Genomic DNA, 22,374 nt, shown 5'->3' on the forward strand with positions numbered 1-22,374 from the left:
GCACTGCTCCCCTTCATGGAGCAGGTGGGGTGGGGCCACAACTGCATGCAGAGGCAGGGCTGGGGCCAGGGCCTCCACACAGGGGCGGGGGTGGGCTGGGGGTCGCTGCAAGGACTGCCACAGAGCCCCTCTCTGCAGGTACATCGAGGCATCAAGGGGGTGGTGACGGATGAGCAGGGCATTCCCATCGCCAACGCCACCATTTCTGTGAGTGGCATCAACCACGGTGTGAAGACAGGTATCCTCTACACATCTTGCCCCACCTTACCCAGTAGCCACACATAAGCCGACCAAATCTGTGTGGGCACTCCACAGCCTGCCCAGTGGGTCCTTGTTACCGTGAACCCCACGGGAGGGTGGGCATGAAGAAAACTGGGGACAGAGGGCAGCAGGGCCTGTTCTCCTCCGTAGCGAGTGGTGGTGACTACTGGCGTATCCTGAACCCGGGCGAGTACCGTGTGACAGCCCACGCAGAGGGCTACACGCCAAGTGCAAAGACCTGCAACGTGGACTATGACATTGGGGCCACCCAGTGCAACTTCATCCTAGCACGGTCCAACTGGAAGCGCATCCGGGAGATCCTGGCCATGAACGGGAATAGGCCCATCCTTCGCATCGACCCATCACGCCCTATGAGCCCCCAGCAGCGGCGTCTGCAGCAACGGAGCCTGAAGCACCGGGCGAGCCAAAATGAGGCTGCGGCGTCTCAACACCACTGCAAGCCCGGCTCCTGTCCCCACCCTACCCCCCAGCCCCTCCCCTACCCTGGGTACTACCCTGGACCCCTGGGGCCTTCTACCCGTCAGCACAGCCAGTTGGGAGGAGTCAGAGACAGAGACCTACACAGAGGTGGTGACCGAGTTTGGGACAGAGCTGGAGCCTGAGTTTGTGATGGAGCTAGAGCCGGAGGAGGAGGAGGAGGAGGAGGAGGAGGAAGAGCAGCCAGTCATGGGTCCCACGTTCCCCTTCAGCACGGTTGAGACCTACACAGTGAACTTCGGGGACTTCTGAGCTCAGGGCCCTGCCAGCCCTAGCCCCAGCAGCCTCCCAAGCCCACTGCCCAGTCACCTTACCCAGCAGCACCTGAGGCCCAAGAGGCACAACAGGACTCAGAGGCAGAGTGTGTGAAGCTTCTGCTCTACCTGCTGCCTCCAAGAGGGTGGCCCTACAGCAGACTGGAGCGGATCGAGGGAGCCAAGGTCACCAATAAAACAGCTCCTGCCACTGTCTGCTCTGTTCCAGGCAGCTTGGGGTCAGCTCAAGGGGAGAGGTAGCATCAGATGAGGGCCTCAGAGTCCAGTACCAACTGCTTCCATCAGTGAACACACAACCTTTATTTACAAAGCTGACACCACAGACCTCAGTTGCCCAACCCCAGGCCTCCCAGGTCGTCATCCTCTGCCCCAAAGCCTGAGAAGCTGATGGGCTGGCAGGCCAGGCTGCGCAGGTTCACAAGGCAGGCGGTCTGTGTGGCACTGAAGTCAGGGACAGCCACCAATAGCACTGTCTGGTCCTCGGGGCCTGTAGACAAGCCATGCAGGACCCACCTCACTGCTCAGGCAGCATACGGTTCATTCCAGTTCAGTATGCAATGGCTGTGCAGCAGGTCGGGGCTGCCCACCTCCCCCCGCCCCCACAAGGCCAGGAACTCCACAAATAAGTTCTCTGAGCCCAGTCCCAGGGGAGAGCAAGTTCCTCAGAACAGCCCCAGCCTGGGCTCCCAGGACACATGACTCACCATGGATGGTTTTAGAGCCAAAACTGGGGGTGTTGCCACAAAAGTAGACATGTGGGCACTCCACAAAGATGAAGGGGTCAGTTTTGTAGAAGGGGTAGCAGCCTAGGGAAGAGGTCTCTGCTGAGTGGCATTCCATCCCCTCCTACTAAATGCAGTAACAATCTCCCTCTAACCTGGTTGTGACAACAAAACCACCTCCAGATGCTGCCATGTGACCTGAGGGGCAGGTCAGCATGCCCCTGCTGCCTCCCCCGCTCCCCAGTGGGCACCGGGTCCAGGAAGCTATGTCCTGCCTGCCCGAGCTCTAATATGTTCCCAGGAACTTCAGACCTGAGCAGGCCAAGCTATAGAGAGAATTAGGATTCCAGAGTTGCTTCCAGAACAAGCATCAAGTTTCTGAGCATTTCCTTAGCATTTAGCAAGTACAGGGGTGCAAACCTGTTACCTAGGGTGTCAGGAGCTGTGGGGCTGATGTGACGCACACGCAAAGTCCACTCCAGGATCTCCAGGTGATCCTCCATGCTGCTATACCGGAAAATGTCACTCACATTCTGTCCTGATGTTCCCAGGAATCTGCAAGGCAGGCTCAGTTGACCCCAACCAGGGAGGCCACCTCCATCACTCTCCAGAGGGCAGCCAGCTTAGCGTATACCTGGTACTGTCATGGGGGGGGTACCCCAGGCCAACCTCAGGCTCTCCGCCCTGACCCGCCTGCTCTGGTCAGTCCCCAGCGTGGTCGCACCATCTACCTGACCCCATCAATGGTGGCCTGGTACGGGTTGGTGACAAGTTGGAGAGTGGAGTAGGCAGTAGCCAGCGGGAACATGCAGGGGTGAAGGGGCTGCTGGGGAAGTGTGTAGTTGGTTGGGTCAAATTCGCCTGGCATCACGTCCACGGGCACCGAGGCCTGGGGGGAGAGGGCAGAGGAGCTGCAGAGTCTGTATCTCTCACTGGCCACCCCCTGCTGTCCAGTGGCAGCTCCAAAGGCCAGCATCACGACCGCACAGCCCCAACTTGCTCACACTCAGCTGCAGGAGGACCTCATCCAGCATCTTGACAGCTTCCACGCTGGCTGCCTGGGCCTTCTTGGTGAGGTACTTGGCCTGCAGGAGAATGGGGGTCTGGCCAGGGGTGGGCTGCAGGGGTACCTGCACTGCCTGGTCCTGGACTCATAGCGTGCAGTGGGAAGTGCCCCTGGTGAGAGGCCTGGGCACCATGATGAGCAACGCCAGTGCAGTGGCTCCATACCTTGTTGATGGAGTCTCTGTTCTGGGTGCTGGGGCTGAGGAGGTTGCCGGCCAAGATGACCCGGGACACATGCGCGGCACTGCACTGCTCTCCTTCATCCCCGAGCTGCCCTGTCACCACGTCCACCAGCAGCTGTGTGCTCAGCAGGCTCTCACCTCCACCTCCACCCAGGCCCAGGCCAGACACCAGCAGCACAAACCTGTAGGACAAGCTGGTTTCTCAGGAGCCAAGAGGCCCCTGCCCACTATGACCAGGTCCCGGGCGAGTATGGCGCCTTACCTGTCCATGTCAAGGGAGGGCACAGGCTCCTGTGGAGCAAGGTCAGCAAGGCAGTGGTCCTCCACTAGGAATCTCCCGTCATCCCCCACAGAGCCCAGCACGGCCAGAACTGTCCCTGGGGAATAGAGGTGACAGGCCTTGAGTAGGGCCAGCTAAACAGGCAAAACCAGCCTGCCCTTCCTAGCCCCAGCCACACCATGAGCTCCTGCCTAGAACCCAAGGACCCTAGGACCCATGCTGACTTCCTGGGCTTAGTCTCCCAGATGGGCCTCACCCACTCTCATAGCCCCCCTGCGCAAGCCCATACCTGCCTCCCCTCAGCAGGGCAGTGCTAGCCTGGAGCTGGTTCTGCCTGCCCCAGTGGGCTCCCCACCTGTGACCAGCAAGGACACATTAATGGTGCCATTCAGCTTGATTCGCTGCAGCTCGTCTTCCAAGACTAGCTCATCATCTGGGTGGATGTACTTGCTCCGGGGAGGCTGAGGGAGCAGGCTGTGCTGGAATGCAGAGTGGGAGTGGTCTTGGGGCATGAAGAAGTGACATTATAGTACCCCAAGGGTAGAGGTGCTTAGTGGGGCCAAGTGGTGGCTTACCTCCTCGCTGATCTCACGCAGGATGGAGGGCTGCAGCGGCATGGCCTTGAACAGAGTCCCCACCACACAGCACCTCTCCCCAGGCTGCAGCTCACACAGCTTCTTCACACCAATGGCACTGCCTTGGAGTAGGGGGAGGGGTGGGGGCACAGACTCAGAGCCTAGGCAGCCCCCACCTACTCTGGGGAGCATGTCATGACAGGGGTAGGGGTTCAAGCGAGGGTGCCTCAGCCACAGGGGACAAGGGGGTCCTGGACACCAAGTGTCCTCATGAGAGTAGAGATAGACATAGAAGAGGGTGCTAAGAAGTGTAGACAGGCAGAAACTGCTGTAAGGCGGCCACAGCCAGGATCACCAGGGCAGCTACCAAAAGTTGGAGGAAGCCAGAAGGGTCCCTGCTTGGGCCTCTAGGAGGAACCACCTTGCCCACACCTTGACTTGCAACTGTTACTTCAAGTCAACCAGTTTGTGGCACTTTGTTTCAGTGGCCACAGAAAACGGTCTTTGTTGTAGCTTCACTCACACCTAAATCGTCACACTGAGTCCCATAAAGCTATGCCACCCGGCCCTCAAAGTATTACAGCTTCCTTGGAGAGTTTGGCCCCTACCCCATCCAATCCTTATCTCTGAAAATAGACAAGGCAAGTTCAGACACTATAGACTCCCTTCCTCTTCCCTGTGGAGCCTGGCACCCTTATTGGCCCAGAGCGCCTTCCCCAGATCCTAGGGTGACCAAGAACTTGTGGGAAGGGTCATCCTTGGGAAGGGAAGGGTGGCAGGTCAGCACAGGCAGGAGGGAAGCCTATGACTGTCAGTGCAGCTCCAAGCCTGAAGGAAGCACCAGGAGGAGCTGACAAGATGATGTGACCCCAGCGTGGCCAAGCCCCTTCTGCCCGGAATAGCAGAGAACATTCCTCACATCCACACCCTGGGAGCAGACCAGGCGAGTAATTTAAAACAAGATAAGGAGGCGCCAACATCAGCCAGGCGCCAGACACCATAGAAACACCAGAACCCACATCTCTACATACTGTGCTCAGGGTGCCTTGGGAACCACACACATAACTCATCCAACCCTGAGAGCGTGCAGAGACACACGGCAAAGCTTAAGCGACTGTTCAAGGTCACACAGCTGGGATCCACATGTGTGCAATGAGCACTGGGTGGAACGACACATTCTCTGTCCCTGTGATGCGCTGGCACTGATACTGCCAGGACACAAAGGCCAGTCCTTGGTCCCACTGAGCCTATTCTCTCCATTAGAAAAAGAGACAACAGACAATAAACAAGTAACTAGCCACTGCGACAAGTGCCAAAAAGGGACCTGAGCAGAAAATACAGAGAAGACCCAATGACTTAAGGACTTTCCAAGGACTTGACACGTCAGCTGATTTTATAAGGCTGCGAAAGGCCCTGGGAAGACTAGGAAAAGGATGTACAGAGAAAAGCCCAGCAAGAAGGGTTTGGCATGTTCAGGAACGAGTGAGTGAGGAGAGACCAGGTTGAGCTAGCAGGGGAAGCCAGGCACAGGTGTTCTGGGCAGCAGCCAGCAGCTGCCTGGATTCCTAACTGCCTGAGGGCTATCCTAGGGAGCCATCTGGAAAAGAAAAGGCAGAGCCAGAGGGGGCACTGTCATAAGGAATCCAAAAGGGGTTCAAAGGCAAGTAGGAGCAGGAGGAAGTGGCCCCCTGTGTAGAGGAGAGGTGAACAGCACTTTCACTTAAGGTAGAGAAAGAAAACCTCTGATGAGTCTGGTGACCCGGCCTGGAGATTTTTGAGTCCAGTGTTCTGGCTGCAGAGGCCCTAACACCAGCAGTTCCCAAAGCTTCCAGGTGGTTCTAATGTGCAACCAGGGCTGAGAGCCACTAGCTTGGTGCCAGGGACAATAAAAACCAGTAAGACATGTCTGGCCTACAAAAATCTCACCTTACAAACATAATAGGAGATGAATTTGTAAAGCGCATTAAAAAAAAAAAGGCACATGGAAAACCACTCTTAAACAAAGGGTAAGACTAGGGTAACACAGTCCCAGGTGAAATTTCTGCTTTACCACCACAAATAACCTAAATACAGGAGAGATCACCAAGGGAGTAACAGGGGAAAAGAAAAAGGTTAGTATTGCCCAGGCTACTTTATTATGAAAGATAGAACACAAGAAATGGGAGATTCATAGTCAACAAATACAGAAGCCAGGAGAAGCAAACAAGGGTCCCCCATTCTTGGCTGTTAGTACAAGGGTCAGGCCTGCCATACTCAGGGGTTCTCCAGCTACAATGTGGGCAAACTGGATGAATAATAAGTATGGCAGAGAGGAAAAAATATTTGTCACCACCAAGGAAATAGTACAGAAACAGAATTAAGCCCTTACCAGGGCCAGCAGGTGGCAAGGTGGTTAAGGGTACTAGACTCCCACATGGCCAACCATGGTTCGAGTCTCGGACCTGGCAGCTTGCATTCTCACTCTCTCTGACCTCTTTGGTCAAATTAAAATAAATAAATAAATAAATATTTTATTAAAAAAAACTAAGCCCTTACCTTGAACTAGGCTCTGAACCAAATGTAACTTTATAAATTCATTAATTTAATCTTCATTACTACCTTAAGGAATTGAGAGATAGAGGTTGATTTCCCCAAGGTAACTGGGAAGTGAGACAAATGAGAGAAGCTCCAGTTCTCATATACACCTCCAGGTTCTGGGCTGCTGGGTGAAGCACCTTCCCAGCTTCTCACTCACCCCAGTGCTGCTGGGCCCGGTGCACCAGGAAGGGTCTCATCTGGATGAGGCGAGTGGCATAAATGTGAGCATACTGCCTGTTAAAGCTGCGCTCCCCCAGCCGGAAGGGTTGTGAAGAGTTGGTATAAGTGGTCACAGGCACGGTACTAGACTCCCACATGGCCAACCATGGTTCGAGTCTCGGACCTGGCAGCTTGCATTCTCACTCTCTCTGACCTCTTTGGTCAAATTAAAATAAATAAATAAATAAATATTTTATTAAAAAAAACTAAGCCCTTACCTTGAACTAGGCTCTGAACCAAATGTAACTTTATAAATTCATTAATTTAATCTTCATTACTACCTTAAGGAATTGAGAGATAGAGGTTGATTTCCCCAAGGTAACTGGGAAGTGAGACAAATGAGAGAAGCTCCAGTTCTCATATACACCTCCAGGTTCTGGGCTGCTGGGTGAAGCACCTTCCCAGCTTCTCACTCACCCCAGTGCTGCTGGGCCCGGTGCACCAGGAAGGGTCTCATCTGGATGAGGCGAGTGGCATAAATGTGAGCATACTGCCTGTTAAAGCTGCGCTCCCCCAGCCGGAAGGGTTGTGAAGAGTTGGTATAAGTGGTCACAGGCACTCGGGCAAAGGTGGCATTGTTGACTGACGGTGGGGACAGCAGAGTGTGGGCCTTCTGGGCCGCCTGGTCAGAAAACATGGCCACGCCCTCTGCTTGCTGGGTCCAGATGGCTGCACCAGGCCAAAGAGGATCACTCTGAGGACATAAAGGCATTCCTATCATCTCTGTCAGTCCCCAAAACATCAGCTGTTCGGGAGTCTCGATCGAACTGATCACACTGCACCCAAAGGACACGAGGAAAAATGGGGGACAATTGTAGTCAACACCATACAGTTTCTACCTGGAAATCTATCCTGTCTGGATATCCCCATCTGTCTGTCCCGCGCCATAACCTTCATACCGAGAGGGACAATAGACTAACTAGGTGCATTTCTCCCTCCTAGAGTTTCTTTTGAACCCCCAGTAAATCCCAAAGAGTCTCTGGATTTTGCACTCCCCAAATGGAATTCCTGCCTCACTGGCTCCCAGCACCTGTCCCATTTCCAGGCATGAAGCCAGCTTGATTAAACCTATACTCCATTACTAAATAACAAAAACAAGACTAGCTTAAATAAGACCTAAATCACTCACTGCTCTGCTCAAAGCTCTCTGAAGGCTGCCAGTGTCACTGAGCAAGGCTGAGGTCTTTGGACCTGCCCGCTGTGCTCCCATCCCCGGCCCTGCCCCGGGCGTCCGCTGCCTGCTGCCTCTGACACCCAAAGGTTGGTCTCTGGGGGACCGGGAGCTGCGAGGTCGTAATGTGTGCTTGTCCTGGGGCATGGCCACCACCCAAGGCCACCCGCCAGGTTCAGAAAAATACATAGGAGCCTGGCGCGTGTCCGCGGACCGCGGAACAACAGGGCGCGGGCAGCCGAGGAGGTTGCAACGCACAGTCCGGGCTCGGCAGCCTGCGCGCCGCGGCCCCCACAGACCTTGCTCCCCCAAAGGCTGCCCTGCAGCAGCCTCAACCCAAGCTGGGCATTTCTGTATCCACGCGGATCTATTTCACCAGACCCCACTCACCTCGCCGCGCGCCACTTCCCGCCAGTCCCCGCGCGCTTGCCCCACCCATCGTCGCGTCCTACCAATCGTTGTGCAGTATCTACCGCCTATCACCGCATCCCACCAATCGTTGGCTGCTCGTCACCAGGCGTCGCATCCCAGCTGGGCATTTCTGTATCCACGCGGATCTATTTCACCAGACCCCACTCACCTCGCCGCGCGCCACTTCCCGCCAGTCCCCGCGCGCTTGCCCCACCCATCGTCGCGTCCTACCAATCGTTGTGCAGTATCTACCGCCTATCACCGCATCCCACCAATCGTTGGCTGCTCGTCACCAGGCGTCGCATCCCGCCTATTCCCGCGAGCCCCGCTCATCGCCTCATTCCGCCAATAGCCGCCCGCCCCTCACCCGTCCATCACTGCCTTTCCATCAGCCGCGGCGCGTTCCCCTGACGCTGCGCGAGCTCGGAATCGCGCCTCGGTCTCCCGGACAACGCGGGGCGGGGTGGGGCCGCTGGCCAATGCGCCTGTGGCAGGGGGGGGGGGGGGGTCCCACACTCTCCGCGGAGGCGCCTTTCCTGGGCCGGGACGTGATCATGGGCAGGGGATGAGGAGGGTTGTGATGGATCTGCGTACTGCAATCTCCTCCAGGGGAGCTCCCGCGCACATCCCGCTAGCCGGCGGGGACCTGCCTTAAGCGACGCAGCCATCTTCGTCGTCCCCTTTCATAGATGAGGACGAGGCGGAAGGCACCAAGTGTTCTGGCAGGGAGCTGGGCTTCTCCAGGTTCGGGGCATTGTCCGGTTCTTGCCTAGCTCCCAGGTGTCGCTTTTGTGACTACCTCGGCTTGTCCCGAGGAACGCAGCATCTAACTGCTGGAAGAAAATGTGCGATGCAAGTGTGGGGTGTTTGTTTTATTTTAACTATAGTTTGTTGTTTGTTTATTTCTTCCTTGCGCTCGAGAGGCAGGACTCCTCTGGATCTTGGCGACCAGCCTCGGCCAACTCTGCTATGGCCTGTGAGCCTTGCTTTCAAGGACGTCTCTTGGACTCCAACCAGGGACCTTTCCAGTGGGGCTGCCTTGCAGAGCCTCCTGTTTTGCCTTGGACACTGGCCAGAACTATGGATTCTTTATATACAGACTATTAATAAAAGGACCTAGTTTCCTTCTGTTTTTAGTTTGCTGAGGTTAGTTTTCTTATCATGAGTTAGTGCTGACTTTTGCCAATCTTTTTTTTATATTCTTGCCATAGGATGTGCCAGCTGGTCAGAGAGAGGGAAAGTGAGAAATCATGCCTCATGGACATGGGCCTTGGCCATGCCACAATCCCTTCTCTGTTCTCTGGGATTTTAGGCACATTTGCACATGTACATGGAGTAAGTTTCAAACTGCTGGTCCGGGATGCTAACCATGGCCCATGGGAGCCAGTGCCACCACACCACTTGCTCACCCCTTGTCAAACATTTTTTCTGCATCTGTGTATAAAATCATGTGGATTTTTCCCTTATTAATATGTTAAATTGATTTTATGTCAACTATTCTTGCATTTCAGGAACAAATCCCACTTGTGGATTTACAAACCAAAGAACAAGTACTAGCTTTTTTTTTTTTTTTTTAGAGGTTTTTGCTACAGGATGCTTGCGCTCGCCATAAAGACATAGAGACAGAAAGCAAGAAATCCCCTCACCCCCCTGGGGGGATGGCCACTTCACAATCCCTTCTCCTCCATTCTCCTCTGGGGAACTTGGGTATGCATGCACACACGCCTGGCGTGAGTTTAAGCCACCAGGTCCGGGACTTGAACCGCGATTGACTACATGGGAGTTCAGCAACATAGCCATTACACTAACTTCTGGTCCCCCAATAGTACTAGCTTTTATAATAAGTTACAGTAATACTAACTTTTATAATCATCCTTGTATTTATGTTTGCCAGATGTCTTTATTTCTTTATTCAGCTTGGAGTTACTGTCCAGTGTCCTTTCATTTCAACCTGAAAGACTCCCTTTAGCGTTTCTTGGAGAATAGATCTAGTGGTAGGGATGCTCTTAGCTTTTGTTTATCTGGAAATGTCTTCATGTTCTGATTTTTGTAGTTTGGGTTTTTGTTTTGTTTTTGTTCTTAGCTATAGGGCACGGGAGAGAGACAAAAAGCAAGAAAGTGAGAAAGCATCCCTAGTAGGAATAACCATGCGATCCATTCTCCTCCATTCTCTCAGGATTTGAGTGCACACACACATATTCGATGTGTTTTCCAAGCCCCTGGGTTTGGGACTTCAACTGCAGAGCCTAAAATCCAGAAAAGAGAAACAAAGGAGAAGGAATTGCAGTGTGACCATCCCCCATGAGGGGATGCTTTCTTACTTTCCTCTCTTTCTTTATTGAATACACTTTGTAGCAAGTTAAACAAAGTTTTTCCCTGAGTATTATATTCTTTTGATACCATCGTGAATGGTATTTTTAAATATATTTTAAAATAATTATTTATTTATTCATTCATTTATTTTTTAATTTGACCAGAGAGAGACAGAGGGTAAGAGTGAGAGAGAGAGAGAGGAAGTGAGAAAGCAAGCCACCAGATTCAGGACTTGAATACTTGTCAGCCATGTGGGAGTGTCCAGCACCTTAACCATGATGCCACCTGCTGGTCCCAATGGTATTTTTTTAAAACTTTATTTTTGGGGCCAGCAGATGGCATGGTGGTTAAGGGTGCTGAACTCCCACATGAGTGACCATGGTTCGAGTCCCGGACCTGGCAGCTTGCTTTCTCACTTTGTCTCTCTCTCATTCTGTCCCACTCTCGTCAAATATAATAAATAAATAAAGTTAAGTAAAATAATACTTAAAAAAAACCCTTTTTTTCAGATTGTTCATCGCAAGTAGAAATACAAGTAATATTTGTATATGATGTTTGTCCTGTAACTTTGCTAAACTCAATAACTTTAAGGACTTTTTAGTAGGTTCCTTTTTATTTTATGTACCTGATCATGTTGTCTGAAAATAGAAATAGTTTTACTTTCCAATCTGGTACATTTTATTTTATCAATCTAAAATAAAGAGGTCTGACTTGAAGTTATTAAAAAAGGCTTATTCAAGCAAAACATTTGAGGATGGCTAGCTGAAGGGAAAAAGGCTTTAGTTTTCTGTAGCCTGTACTCTCCTAAATGGCAAAATCTGGGGTCTATTTTATAGAGAAAGAAAGAAGGGAATGAAGGAAGAGAGGGTTATAGGTGTTGTAATAAAGAGTTTACATTGGTTGACATTTCAACACAGGCTTTTCATTGGCTATAGACCTCTTTATAAATTAAGTCTCTTAGGGCTGCCTCCCTAGCCTAATGATTTAAAGGAGCCAGATCCCACACGGTTAACTGTGTGTTAGAAATCCTGGACCCAGGGGTGAAAAACACTCTGGATGGTGATGTGAGGTGGTGGAGTGGAGGGGTTAAATGTATTTGTGGAAAAAGAAAAACCAAATGGTAAGATAATTGAATCCTGTGAAAGTACAATGGATTCCTTAGTGGTAAACAACACATATGTAAACAACGTGTGGGTTCAATGTGAATACGAAAAGTTTGAAATGGAGATTGTTGTCAAGTGAGGATACCACCAAAGTTGATCATAACGAACCATGATACTACTTTATGAACACCGATTCAAGATACAATAAGTGCTCTATTTCTTTTTTCTTTTTTTTTTTTTGGAGACATTTTCACTATAGGGCGCATGCGCTTGCCAGCCAGACAGAGAGAGACATAGAACAGAAAGCGAGAAATCACCCCCCAGGGGGGATGGTCACGCCGCAATCCCTTCTCCTCCATTCTCCTCTCGGGATCTTGGGCACGCACGCACACGCGCCCGGCGTGAGTTTTAAGCCACCGGGTCTGGGACGCGAACTGCGGTCGACTACGTGGGAGTCCAGCAACATAGCCATTATGCTAACTGCTGGTTCCCTATTTCTGAAGAAGACTTTCCTGAAGAGTCTCAGCTTCATCAAAGTGGATTTAAAATAGTCTATTCACAACACCCTCTTAGAAGCCTGGTTTTGGTAAAATTGTAGAACTGGCCAAGCTAGCCAGGGATACTTTGTTCTTATCTTTTTTAAAGGGATATATGTGATCTACAATCTGGGTGGAAATGTTGAATAGTATCACATAGAATTCCTGGATGATCCTCACTCAGGATCGTGAATTAATGCAACATTTGTTGGGCATTATAATATCACATTGGGGTCAGCATGTGGCGTAGTGGTTAAGGTGCTGGATTCCCACATGGTTAACCACAGTTCAAGTCCCAGACCTGGTGGCTTGCTTTCTCACTTTCCCTTTCTCTCTCTCTCTGTCTGTCTCTTTGGTCAAATTAAAAAATAAATAATAACAATTAAAATCAAATAAAGAAATTATATTTTAAAAAATCAAATTAAAGCAAGGAGAATGTAAGGACAAAAAGAAGTGGTAAAAAAGTGGGAACCAGCAGTTAGCGTAATGGCTATGTCGCTGGACTCCCACATAGTCGACCGCGGTTCACGTCCCGAACCCAGTGGCTTAAAACTCACGCCAGGCGCGTGTGCATGTGTGCCCAAGATCCCGAGAGGTGAATGGAGGAGAGGGGATTGCAGCGTGACCATCCCCCCGGGGGGTGATTTCTCGCTTTCTGTCTCTATGTCTCTCTCTGTCTGGCGAGCACACGCGCCCTACAGTGAAAATCTCTCCAGGAAAAAAAAAAAGAAGTGGTAAAAAAGTGCACTACGAGGGGACCAGCAGGTGGCATGGTGGTTGAGGCGCTAGACACTCCCACATGGCTGATCATGGTTTGAATCCTGGACCTGGTGGCTTGCTTTCTCATGCTCTCTCTCTTTCTCTTTCTGTGTCTCTCTCTGGTCAAATGAAAATAAATGAATAAATAAGTGAAATTAAATAAATAATTCTTTTTTAAAAAAAGTACACTACAAGAAGCATACCTACTCTATGGATGTTCTTATTAGCAAAGACTGCAAACACACTGCCTATTGAAACAGGATAAATCCAAAGCAGATACTAAAGTTGCCATGGTGGCCAAGAAAAGCATGCAAGTTTCCAAAAATAAAACCAAGAAGAAAAAAACCCTAAATTTAGAAAAAAGGAAATGCTTTTTGGAAAATGTTTGCTCAGGGACTGGCAGGTGGCATGGTGGTTAAGAGCGCTGGACTCCCACATGGCTGACTGCAGTTTGAGTCCCGGATCTGGCAGCTTGCTTTCTCACTCCTCTCTCTCTCTCCCTCTGTCCTTCTCTGGTCAAATTATAATAAAGAAAGTTAAATAAAAAATTAAATTTTTCAAAAAAAAAGGAAAATGTTTGCTCAGATGATGCCTTATCAAAGGAAAATATAGTTGTCTCTGAAACAAAAGTTTTACTAAAAGAACTGGAGCAAATGTTACAGCAAACAGAATTCACAGCAACACCTGACGGGTCTGAAGAAGAATGTGGAGAGGAAATAAATACAGAAGAAAAGTTATCTAAATGCAGTCCTGAAGCTTCTGCAGATGGTCCATTTGAAAACTGCTATAAATAGGACTTTCTTTTAATTAATGGGATAAAATTAAAAGCTGAAGACTACACTGAGAATATAGTTACAAGCTTAAAGAAATAGATGCTTTGATGTCCTAATTTTAGAGCATTATATATATTCTCAAAAGTTAATTATGAAGGGACCAGCATTTACCATAATGACTATGTCACTGAACTCCCATGTTGTTGACAGCGGTTCGAGTCCCAGACCCAGTGGCTTAAACTCAAGCCAGGCGCGTGTGCGTGCATGCCCAAGATCCCAAGAGGAGAATGCAGGAGAAGGGATTGCGGGCATGGCCATCCCCCTTGGGGGGTGATTTCTCGCTTTCTATCTCTCTGTCTCTCTCTGTCTTTCTGGCGAGTGCATGCGCCCTATAGCAAAAACCTCTCAAAAAAAAAAAAAGCCGTATAGGAAAAACCTCTCAAAAAAAAAAAAAGTTAATTATGAAAATACTGGGACCAGCAGTTTGCTATGTCCGTAATGGCTATGTCCCTGGGCTCCCTTGTAGCCACGGTTCAAGTCCTGGACCCGGTGGCTTAAACTCACGCTGAGCACGTGTGCGTGCATGCCCAAGATTCCGAGAGGAGAATGGAGGAGAAGGGATTGTGGTGTGGCCATCCCCCCGGGGGCATGATTTCTTGCTTTCAGTCTCTCTGTCACTGCCTTTCTGGCGAGTGCACGCGCCCTATAGCAAAAAGTTCTCAAAAAAAAAAAAAGTTAATTATGAAAATATTGACATATTTTTATTTTCCTGTATTCAAAACTTAAAAATGTTCAGTGAAGGGGTCAGCAGGTGGGAGGCACTGGTTCAAGTGCTGGACTCCCACATGGCCAAACATAGTTTGAGTCCTGGACCTGGCGGTTTGCTTTCTCACTTTTCTTCTTTGTCTGTCTCTCTGGTCAAATAATAATAATAATAATAATTAATACAATTAAATAAATAATTATTTTAAAAATATTTAGTGAAGTAGATACATGTCATACTAAAACTGATGTTTAAAATAACTTTCTACTTTATATATTGTGCATGTCTGTGCTTTTTTTTTCTTCTTTATTCTAATTTTAAATATTTTATGAAACTTACCTCACAAGCACATGCTTTACAGTGGTCATTTACTCCCTGGCTGTTAAAATGACTGCCTAAGCTATTAAAATTCTTAGAGATAATCCAAATCTAGTATACTTAAATAATGTATATTTGTAGCCAAATTAAACTATTATAAAATAAAGGAATTTTTTTTTAAGGAAAAAGAGTAAAAACGTGCCAAGTACACATGCATATGTGCTCTAAATCCCAGCAGGATGGGGACATGGAGAAGGCATTGTAGTATGACCACATCCGATTGATGGGTTCTTTGTCCTTCTCTGTCTCACTCAAGTGAAAGCATATGATGTTCTCTGGCAAATTTTTTTTTCTCTTTTAAGTGATTTTGCTATAGGATACCTGTTCTCACCTGAGAGAGAGAGAGAGAGAGAAAGAAAGTGAAAACGCACTTCCCAGAGGGTTGGCCATGCTATAATCTCCTCTCCTCTAGTCTCCTCTTGGGATTTTGAGCATGCATGCACACACACCCATAATGTTTTTCAAATCACAGGGTCCGGGATTCAAACCAACACATGAGATCCACCACCTTAACCACCATACCACCAGTTGTCCCTCCTCTGGCAAAATTTTAGAAAATAAAATAAGTCTTCCAGACAACTTGAAGTTTCCCAGACAACTAGAACTCATTTCCTGAATGACTAAAGCTTGTACCACAGGAACCAGGCATGTGAATCAATTTGTACTTTTAGCTGTGTTTGTTGGTTTGGGAAAGTTTGTTGTACCTTGTTCCAGGAAGTCGCAGGGTTACAATGAGCATGGCTAAAGTGCCATGTCTACATACCTCTTAGGGCCTTGTCGGTTTGCAGTGCCTTACCATTTTACTTTCTTTCTCAATTTCATTTTCTTGTCTAATTGAACAGAGGTGGCCACAGGAGAATCCTTGTCTTGTTCCTTTTTGCAGGCAGAGCATCCAGCCTTTCACTAGTAAGTATGGGGTTTTTCATAGTTGTCCTTTACCAGGTTGAGGGAGTTTTTCCTCTATTCCCAATTTCCTCTATTCCCTCTCAGTTGGAGTTTTCTTTTCTTCTTTTTATGATGAAAGGGTATTGGTTTTTTTCAAATGTGTTTCCTGCATCTTTTGAGGTGATTATGTATTATATTGATAAAGTGTGTAAACTTGCATCCCTGGGATATATCCCACTTGGTCGTGGTGCTTAATTTTTTTAGTACATGCAGGACTCAGGGTGCGTCTATATTTTTTTCTTTTTTTGGAGAGGTTTTTGCTATAGGGCACAGGCACTTGCCAGAAAGACAGAGAGAGACAGAGAGACAGAAAGCGAGAAGTCACCCCCAGGGAGGATGGCCACACCGCAATCCCTTCTTCTCCATTCTCCTCTTGGGATCTTGGGCATGCACACACATGTGCCCGGCATGAGTTTAAGCCACTGGGTTCAGGACTCGGACCACGGTTGACTATGTGGGAGTCCAGCAACATAGCCATTATGCTAACTGCTGGTCCCAGGGTGCTCCTATCTTGAGGACATTTGCATTCATCTTCATAGAAGATATTTGTCAACAGTTTCATTTCTTTTTTTTTCTTTCTTTCTTTTTTCAATTTGCCAGACGGTATATGCACTTGCTGGCGAGAAAGAGAGAAAGAGAAAGAGAGAGAGAGGCAGAAAAAAAGTGAAAAAGCACCCCTCTCCCCATGGGGAATCCCTTCTCTTCCATCTCTCTCTCCCTTCAGGATTTTGGGTAAACAGACACACTTGTACCTGGCATGTTTCTCAGCCACCGGGTCTAGGTCTCAAACTATGGATTCGACCATGTGAGATCTGTCCACCTTAACCACTACGCCATAGGCTGGCCCAGTGGTTTTCTTTTCTTGTGATATCTTTGTGTGGTTTTGGTATCAAACTAATATTGGTGACTTAGAAGGTTTTCTAATGTTCTCTCCTAAGGTATTTTCTGAAAGAGTCTGTGAGGAATTGGTATTCATTTTCCCTGGATGTTGGGTGGTCTTCAGTGGGGAACCCATCTGCACTGGGGCTTCTATTTGCAGTTCCTTTTTTTGACACTGGAAAAGACGTGCGTGTAGGAGTCCTAGAGTCTAAGCATGGCCCGGAGTGCAGCAGGCAGAGGTGTGGGCAGAGGACTCCCAAGGTGTTTCGTCCGTCTATATTGTCCTTGCCTCGTAGACACTAACTCTGTTTCTCCAGAATCCCAGAGGTTTGAAGAATTGTCTGATACTCTCACCAGAGAGAGGAAGAGAGAGGGAAAGGGAAAGTTAGAAAGCAAGTTGCCAGATCTGGAACTTGAACCATAATCAGCCATGTAGGAATCCAGTGGCTTAACCACGATGCCACCTGCTGGCCCTGCCTGATATTCTTTAATAAACTTCTGTTTGCCTTAAGTAACTAGTTGGTCTCTTTTTTCCCTCTTCTTACATTCTCTGCTTGTGACTTCAGGACTCAGCAGACATTGCAGAAATCAAACAAAACCCACAAGTATTTGTTTTGGCTATTTAAAAAAAACAAGCACAAATATTTGAACACTGTGTGAACATTTTGAATTTCCTATAAGGGGTAAGGGAAAGATATAATTTTTTTTAAAGAAAAGACTTTTATTTTAAAATGTCATACTTCAAATTTATATTATGTATACTAAGTGCTATACAAAAGCCTTCAAGATATCAATATTTGACTTGGGCAGTATTAATTCATCTGAATTTATCTGGAGAAATGCAAGGTAGCCATTCTGCTTATAAACATAAAAAGGTGCCAAGGTAGAAAACAGCATTAACAATCATACGTTTTAAACTGACCCACAGTTTTTTCTTTTGCTATTTGTTGGGTTAACCGTAGGATTTACCCTTAAGCTTGGTAAAACGTGTTATCAAAATATTATGCAAGAGATTGCATCTTTTATGTCAGTGGTCCCTGGGTTGCCTTTACTCCCAGCAAAACCTACTGGCACTGTACACAGCTGTAATTGTATCACGGGTTACAAGAACTGGTGGAAGCCAAAATGATTCTCTTAAGGTTGGAGGGACCCTTCAGTAGTTAATCTTTGGGCTTAAGGAAGACAGATAGTCCCACACTGCATTTCACATCTCTTTAAAATAGGAAGTGCTTAAACCTTTTGTTGTAATATAAAACTTAGTGCACTTGAGATTTACCTTGAGATATAGTTACAATCAGATCAATTACAACATACATACACTGGCACTTTAGCACGGGCAAATTTTAAAAACAAACTGTCTTAGACCTTTAAAATTAGGCCATAGTAAAAAAAAAAGAGTCCATGGTCTTACATTCAGCGAGTTCATACTAAAATACTCTGTGCATGATAAAGGCCAAGAAAACTTTACATATGCTATTAAGTTTATTACATGTTATTTACACAGCTCTTTTTTGGTTTTTTTCAAATGTGTTTCCTGCATCTTTTGAGGTGATTATGTATTATATTGATAAAGTGTGTAAACTTGCATCCCTGGGATATATCCCACTTGGTCGTGGTGCTTAATTTTTTTAGTACATGCAGGACTCAGGGTGCGTCTATATTTTTTTCTTTTTTTGGAGAGGTTTTTGCTATAGGGCACAGGCACTTGCCAGAAAGACAGAGAGAGACAGAGAGACAGAAAGCGAGAAGTCACCCCCAGGGAGGATGGCCACACCGCAATCCCTTCTTCTCCATTCTCCTCTTGGGATCTTGGGCATGCACACACATGTGCCCGGCATGAGTTTAAGCCACTGGGTTCAGGACTCGGACCACGGTTGACTATGTGGGAGTCCAGCAACATAGCCATTATGCTAACTGCTGGTCCCAGGGTGCTCCTATCTTGAGGACATTTGCATTCATCTTCATAGAAGATATTTGTCAACAGTTTCATTTCTTTTTTTTTCTTTCTTTCTTTTTTCAATTTGCCAGACGGTATATGCACTTGCTGGCGAGAAAGAGAGAAAGAGAAAGAGAGAGAGAGGCAGAAAAAAAGTGAAAAAGCACCCCTCTCCCCATGGGGAATCCCTTCTCTTCCATCTCTCTCTCCCTTCAGGATTTTGGGTAAACAGACACACTTGTACCTGGCATGTTTCTCAGCCACCGGGTCTAGGTCTCAAACTATGGATTCGACCATGTGAGATCTGTCCACCTTAACCACTACGCCATAGGCTGGCCCAGTGGTTTTCTTTTCTTGTGATATCTTTGTGTGGTTTTGGTATCAAACTAATATTGGTGACTTAGAAGGTTTTCTAATGTTCTCTCCTAAGGTATTTTCTGAAAGAGTCTGTGAGGAATTGGTATTCATTTTCCCTGGATGTTGGGTGGTCTTCAGTGGGGAACCCATCTGCACTGGGGCTTCTATTTGCAGTTCCTTTTTTTGACACTGGAAAAGACGTGCGTGTAGGAGTCCTAGAGTCTAAGCATGGCCCGGAGTGCAGCAGGCAGAGGTGTGGGCAGAGGACTCCCAAGGTGTTTCGTCCGTCTATATTGTCCTTGCCTCGTAGACACTAACTCTGTTTCTCCAGAATCCCAGAGGTTTGAAGAATTGTCTGATACTCTCACCAGAGAGAGGAAGAGAGAGGGAAAGGGAAAGTTAGAAAGCAAGTTGCCAGATCTGGAACTTGAACCATAATCAGCCATGTAGGAATCCAGTGGCTTAACCACGATGCCACCTGCTGGCCCTGCCTGATATTCTTTAATAAACTTCTGTTTGCCTTAAGTAACTAGTTGGTCTCTTTTTTCCCTCTTCTTACATTCTCTGCTTGTGACTTCAGGACTCAGCAGACATTGCAGAAATCAAACAAAACCCACAAGTATTTGTTTTGGCTATTTAAAAAAAACAAGCACAAATATTTGAACACTGTGTGAACATTTTGAATTTCCTATAAGGGGTAAGGGAAAGATATAATTTTTTTTAAAGAAAAGACTTTTATTTTAAAATGTCATACTTCAAATTTATATTATGTATACTAAGTGCTATACAAAAGCCTTCAAGATATCAATATTTGACTTGGGCAGTATTAATTCATCTGAATTTATCTGGAGAAATGCAAGGTAGCCATTCTGCTTATAAACATAAAAAGGTGCCAAGGTAGAAAACAGCATTAACAATCATACGTTTTAAACTGACCCACAGTTTTTTCTTTTGCTATTTGTTGGGTTAACCGTAGGATTTACCCTTAAGCTTGGTAAAACGTGTTATCAAAATATTATGCAAGAGATTGCATCTTTTATGTCAGTGGTCCCTGGGTTGCCTTTACTCCCAGCAAAACCTACTGGCACTGTACACAGCTGTAATTGTATCACGGGTTACAAGAACTGGTGGAAGCCAAAATGATTCTCTTAAGGTTGGAGGGACCCTTCAGTAGTTAATCTTTGGGCTTAAGGAAGACAGATAGTCCCACACTGCATTTCACATCTCTTTAAAATAGGAAGTGCTTAAACCTTTTGTTGTAATATAAAACTTAGTGCACTTGAGATTTACCTTGAGATATAGTTACAATCAGATCAATTACAACATACATACACTGGCACTTTAGCACGGGCAAATTTTAAAAACAAACTGTCTTAGACCTTTAAAATTAGGCCATAGTAAAAAAAAAAGAGTCCATGGTCTTACATTCAGCGAGTTCATACTAAAATACTCTGTGCATGATAAAGGCCAAGAAAACTTTACATATGCTATTAAGTTTATTACATGTTATTTACACAGCTCTTTTTTCCCTAGGTACTTAAAACTTTTATATTATACAACCCCTTACCTTAAACAAGTTTTGCAGAGATGACAGTGAAGCCAGATCACTGTCAAACTAGCTTGTGCAATACTGTGATACAAACATTATTTCGAAAGCTATTGAGTGACTGACTACCAAACACTATAAAACAGGGTTTTGATGCAATTGTTGGCAGACACAGGAGCCACTGGGGTATGCTGGCCTTATTCTAAAGCCCCAAGTGCTGTTTCCACATTCACCATTGTACAGTTTACGAAAAAGATGCTATTAATTAAAAGAAATTCACATTTTCTTTAAGTAGTGCATCAGATTGTTGGCTTACTATTGGTTTGGGTGTTTCTAGGCCATTAGACTGAAACATTCAATTATTCTCAGTCCTTAGCTAGATGCTTATCATCTGATTCACTGATTTTCAACCAGTAAATTTGATCCATGATTGATCATCTTAAATTACTATTTTTTTTTTTCCACAATGAATGGGAAAAGCTGATTCTTTTACCATTCTCCAAGTCTAAACTAAAGCAGATTCACTTACAAGCTACTCTATTGAGAACTCTTACTATCAAGTACAATTAGGTTATTTTAAGTTGCACTGATATTACTGTTACATCACAGTGCACAGACACATGAGATAATGATGGAATCTGTTTTACACAGATAAAACCAACTAGTGAATCTGTTTCAGACCAACTGACAACTCTCAGTAAACATAAATTTAATCATTAGGACTCAGTCTTCATACCTGTACTTTAAGTAAGGTTTTTAAGTTGAAATGTCATTATTTCCTTATCTGAAGGATTAAAGGAAACAGGAACCCAGTGGTTTGGTGGTTTGGGGAGAACGCTTGGTGACGGTGGCTCACTAAATTTGGCTCCTGCACAGCTTGAGATTAAAATAGTAAACTGGGGCTGGATAAGCCAGAGTTCCAATTTTGATTATTTGACAAGTTTTTGTTCTGCCCCCCATTTCGCATGGCCTGCCATGCGGCTGCAGATGAATTGTAACTATGTCCTCTTTCTTTTTTCTTAAGAACAATCTTCATCTGGGAATTCTGATCCTTGGTCTTCTGTCTATTAAGCTGTTGTTGGTTCTTACTAACATTTCGAGACTGAGGGGCTGGAATGTCATTCCTCTCTCCACCACCCATCTTCAGCTTCGTTGTCACCTTTCAGTCTGCTTTTCAGATTGCAGGATTTCTATCACCTGTCCTCTTCCTGGCTGCCACGCCCAGGGTAACAGGAGCTGCTTTCTGACAGATCCCTTCCTTTGTCTCAATGCATAAGGTTTCATGGGCCAATCTGCTGAGTTCAGCCTAGGAACTGAGGCCAACATCAAAGTCTCCTCAGCACACAAGTTTTAGAGAAGTCCTGACTACTTCAAGCTGGGAACTATGGTGGCGGTTCCCTCTCGATTTCGAAGCCTTCCTCCCTCTCCAGGGAGAGACGAGGCATGGGGTGAACAAAGCCCATGAGCACGGAGCAGCTAGCTACCAACCACCCCAGTGTCTACAACTCCACCTCCTCCTCTGCCGCTCAGGAAACAAAATTTCTTGACAGTGGCACTTGAGTTTCTGAACGTCACTACTTCTGAGGCCTAATGATGAATTCGTACGTTACTATGAAATGGAAAGTTTTCACCGTCACCTCAGAACCTCTAGTGTCTGTTTACAATGTGAAGTAGGAGCCTACTGAATATGCACAGGCAGGCTAGACAACCTTGGCTTCCTAAAGAGTTGGGCATATCACTTGGATGGCAGGACAGGCCAAGATAGAGACAGATAAGCTCAAACTGGCTGAAACAGAGAAAGAGTGGGTGCTCCGGACCTGGTCAGCCGGAGTGGCGGGGGGACCCACGAG

At 46.9% G+C, this 22,374-nt stretch overlaps 3 protein-coding genes and 2 pseudogenes across 6 annotated transcripts in view; 3 read left to right on the forward strand and 2 right to left on the reverse strand.

The window, feature by feature from the left end:
* AEBP1 (AE binding protein 1) overlaps positions 1 to 1,229 on the forward strand; it is a 12,304-nt gene extending 11,075 nt beyond the window's left edge. Inside the window, exon 22 of one of the 2 annotated variants that reach the window (XM_006166009.3) lies at positions 838 to 1,229. In XM_006166009.3, coding sequence (XP_006166071.2) covers positions 838 to 1,011 — 174 coding nt within the window. In that variant the 3' untranslated portion in view covers positions 1,012 to 1,229. Of the gene's footprint in view, positions 1 to 695 lie in introns of both variants that reach the window. The other variant, XM_027767277.1, reaches the window with a different exon arrangement.
* LOC102471408 (adipocyte enhancer-binding protein 1-like) lies at positions 10 to 680 on the forward strand (the record flags this gene model as incomplete). Its single annotated transcript, XM_006166040.2, has 3 exons — positions 10 to 24; positions 139 to 238; positions 412 to 680. Coding segments are annotated over exons 1-3 (378 nt in total), but the record flags the coding sequence as incomplete, so codon positions are not given.
* An 81-nt stretch (positions 1,230 to 1,310) lies between the features above and the next one.
* POLD2 (DNA polymerase delta 2, accessory subunit) lies at positions 1,311 to 8,434 on the reverse strand. 3 transcript variants are annotated; one of them, XM_006166011.3, is made up of 11 exons: positions 8,406 to 8,434; positions 7,072 to 7,348; positions 3,859 to 3,980; positions 3,639 to 3,762; positions 3,266 to 3,380; positions 2,987 to 3,185; positions 2,761 to 2,841; positions 2,488 to 2,645; positions 2,184 to 2,311; positions 1,739 to 1,840; positions 1,311 to 1,521 (listed from the first exon to the last, which is right to left on the reverse strand). In XM_006166011.3, the coding sequence occupies exons 2-11, from the start codon at positions 7,289 to 7,291 to the stop codon at positions 1,361 to 1,363; spliced, it is 1,410 nt and encodes a 469-aa protein (XP_006166073.1). In that variant the 5' UTR covers positions 7,292 to 7,348; positions 8,406 to 8,434; the 3' UTR covers positions 1,311 to 1,360. The 3 variants fall into 3 exon arrangements, with proteins under 3 accessions (XP_006166073.1, XP_006166074.1, XP_006166075.1); XM_006166012.3 differs by lacking the exon at positions 8,406 to 8,434 and adding an exon at positions 8,216 to 8,282; XM_006166013.3 differs by lacking the exon at positions 8,406 to 8,434 and adding an exon at positions 8,125 to 8,181.
* Positions 7,951 to 13,836, forward strand: LOC102472260 (zinc finger CW-type PWWP domain protein 2-like; annotated as a pseudogene).
* A 7,418-nt stretch (positions 13,837 to 21,254) lies between these two features.
* LOC102491288 (proline-rich nuclear receptor coactivator 2-like) lies at positions 21,255 to 21,796 on the reverse strand (annotated as a pseudogene).
* Between the last annotated feature and the right edge of the window lie 578 nt (positions 21,797 to 22,374).

The sequence above is a fragment of the Tupaia chinensis genome, unplaced genomic scaffold (assembly GCF_000334495.1).
Source record: "Tupaia chinensis unplaced genomic scaffold, TupChi_1.0 Scaffold144150_1, whole genome shotgun sequence".
Taxonomy (NCBI): domain Eukaryota; kingdom Metazoa; phylum Chordata; class Mammalia; order Scandentia; family Tupaiidae; genus Tupaia; species Tupaia belangeri.

Excerpts from the sequence above, each read along its gene's own strand:
- POLD2 (XM_006166011.3), bottom strand. The coding sequence starts at position 7,291 with ATGTTTTCTGACCAGGCGGCCCAGAAGGCCCACACTCTGCTGTCCCCA. Across the intron at positions 3,381-3,638 it reads TGTGTCCTTGCTGGTCACAG|GGACAGTTCTGGCCGTGCTG; the intron begins GTGGGGAGCCCA and ends TCTATTCCCCAG. Across the intron at positions 2,646-2,760 it reads AGGTCCTCCTGCAGCTGAGT|GCCTCGGTGCCCGTGGACGT; the intron begins GTGAGCAAGTTG and ends CTCTCCCCCCAG.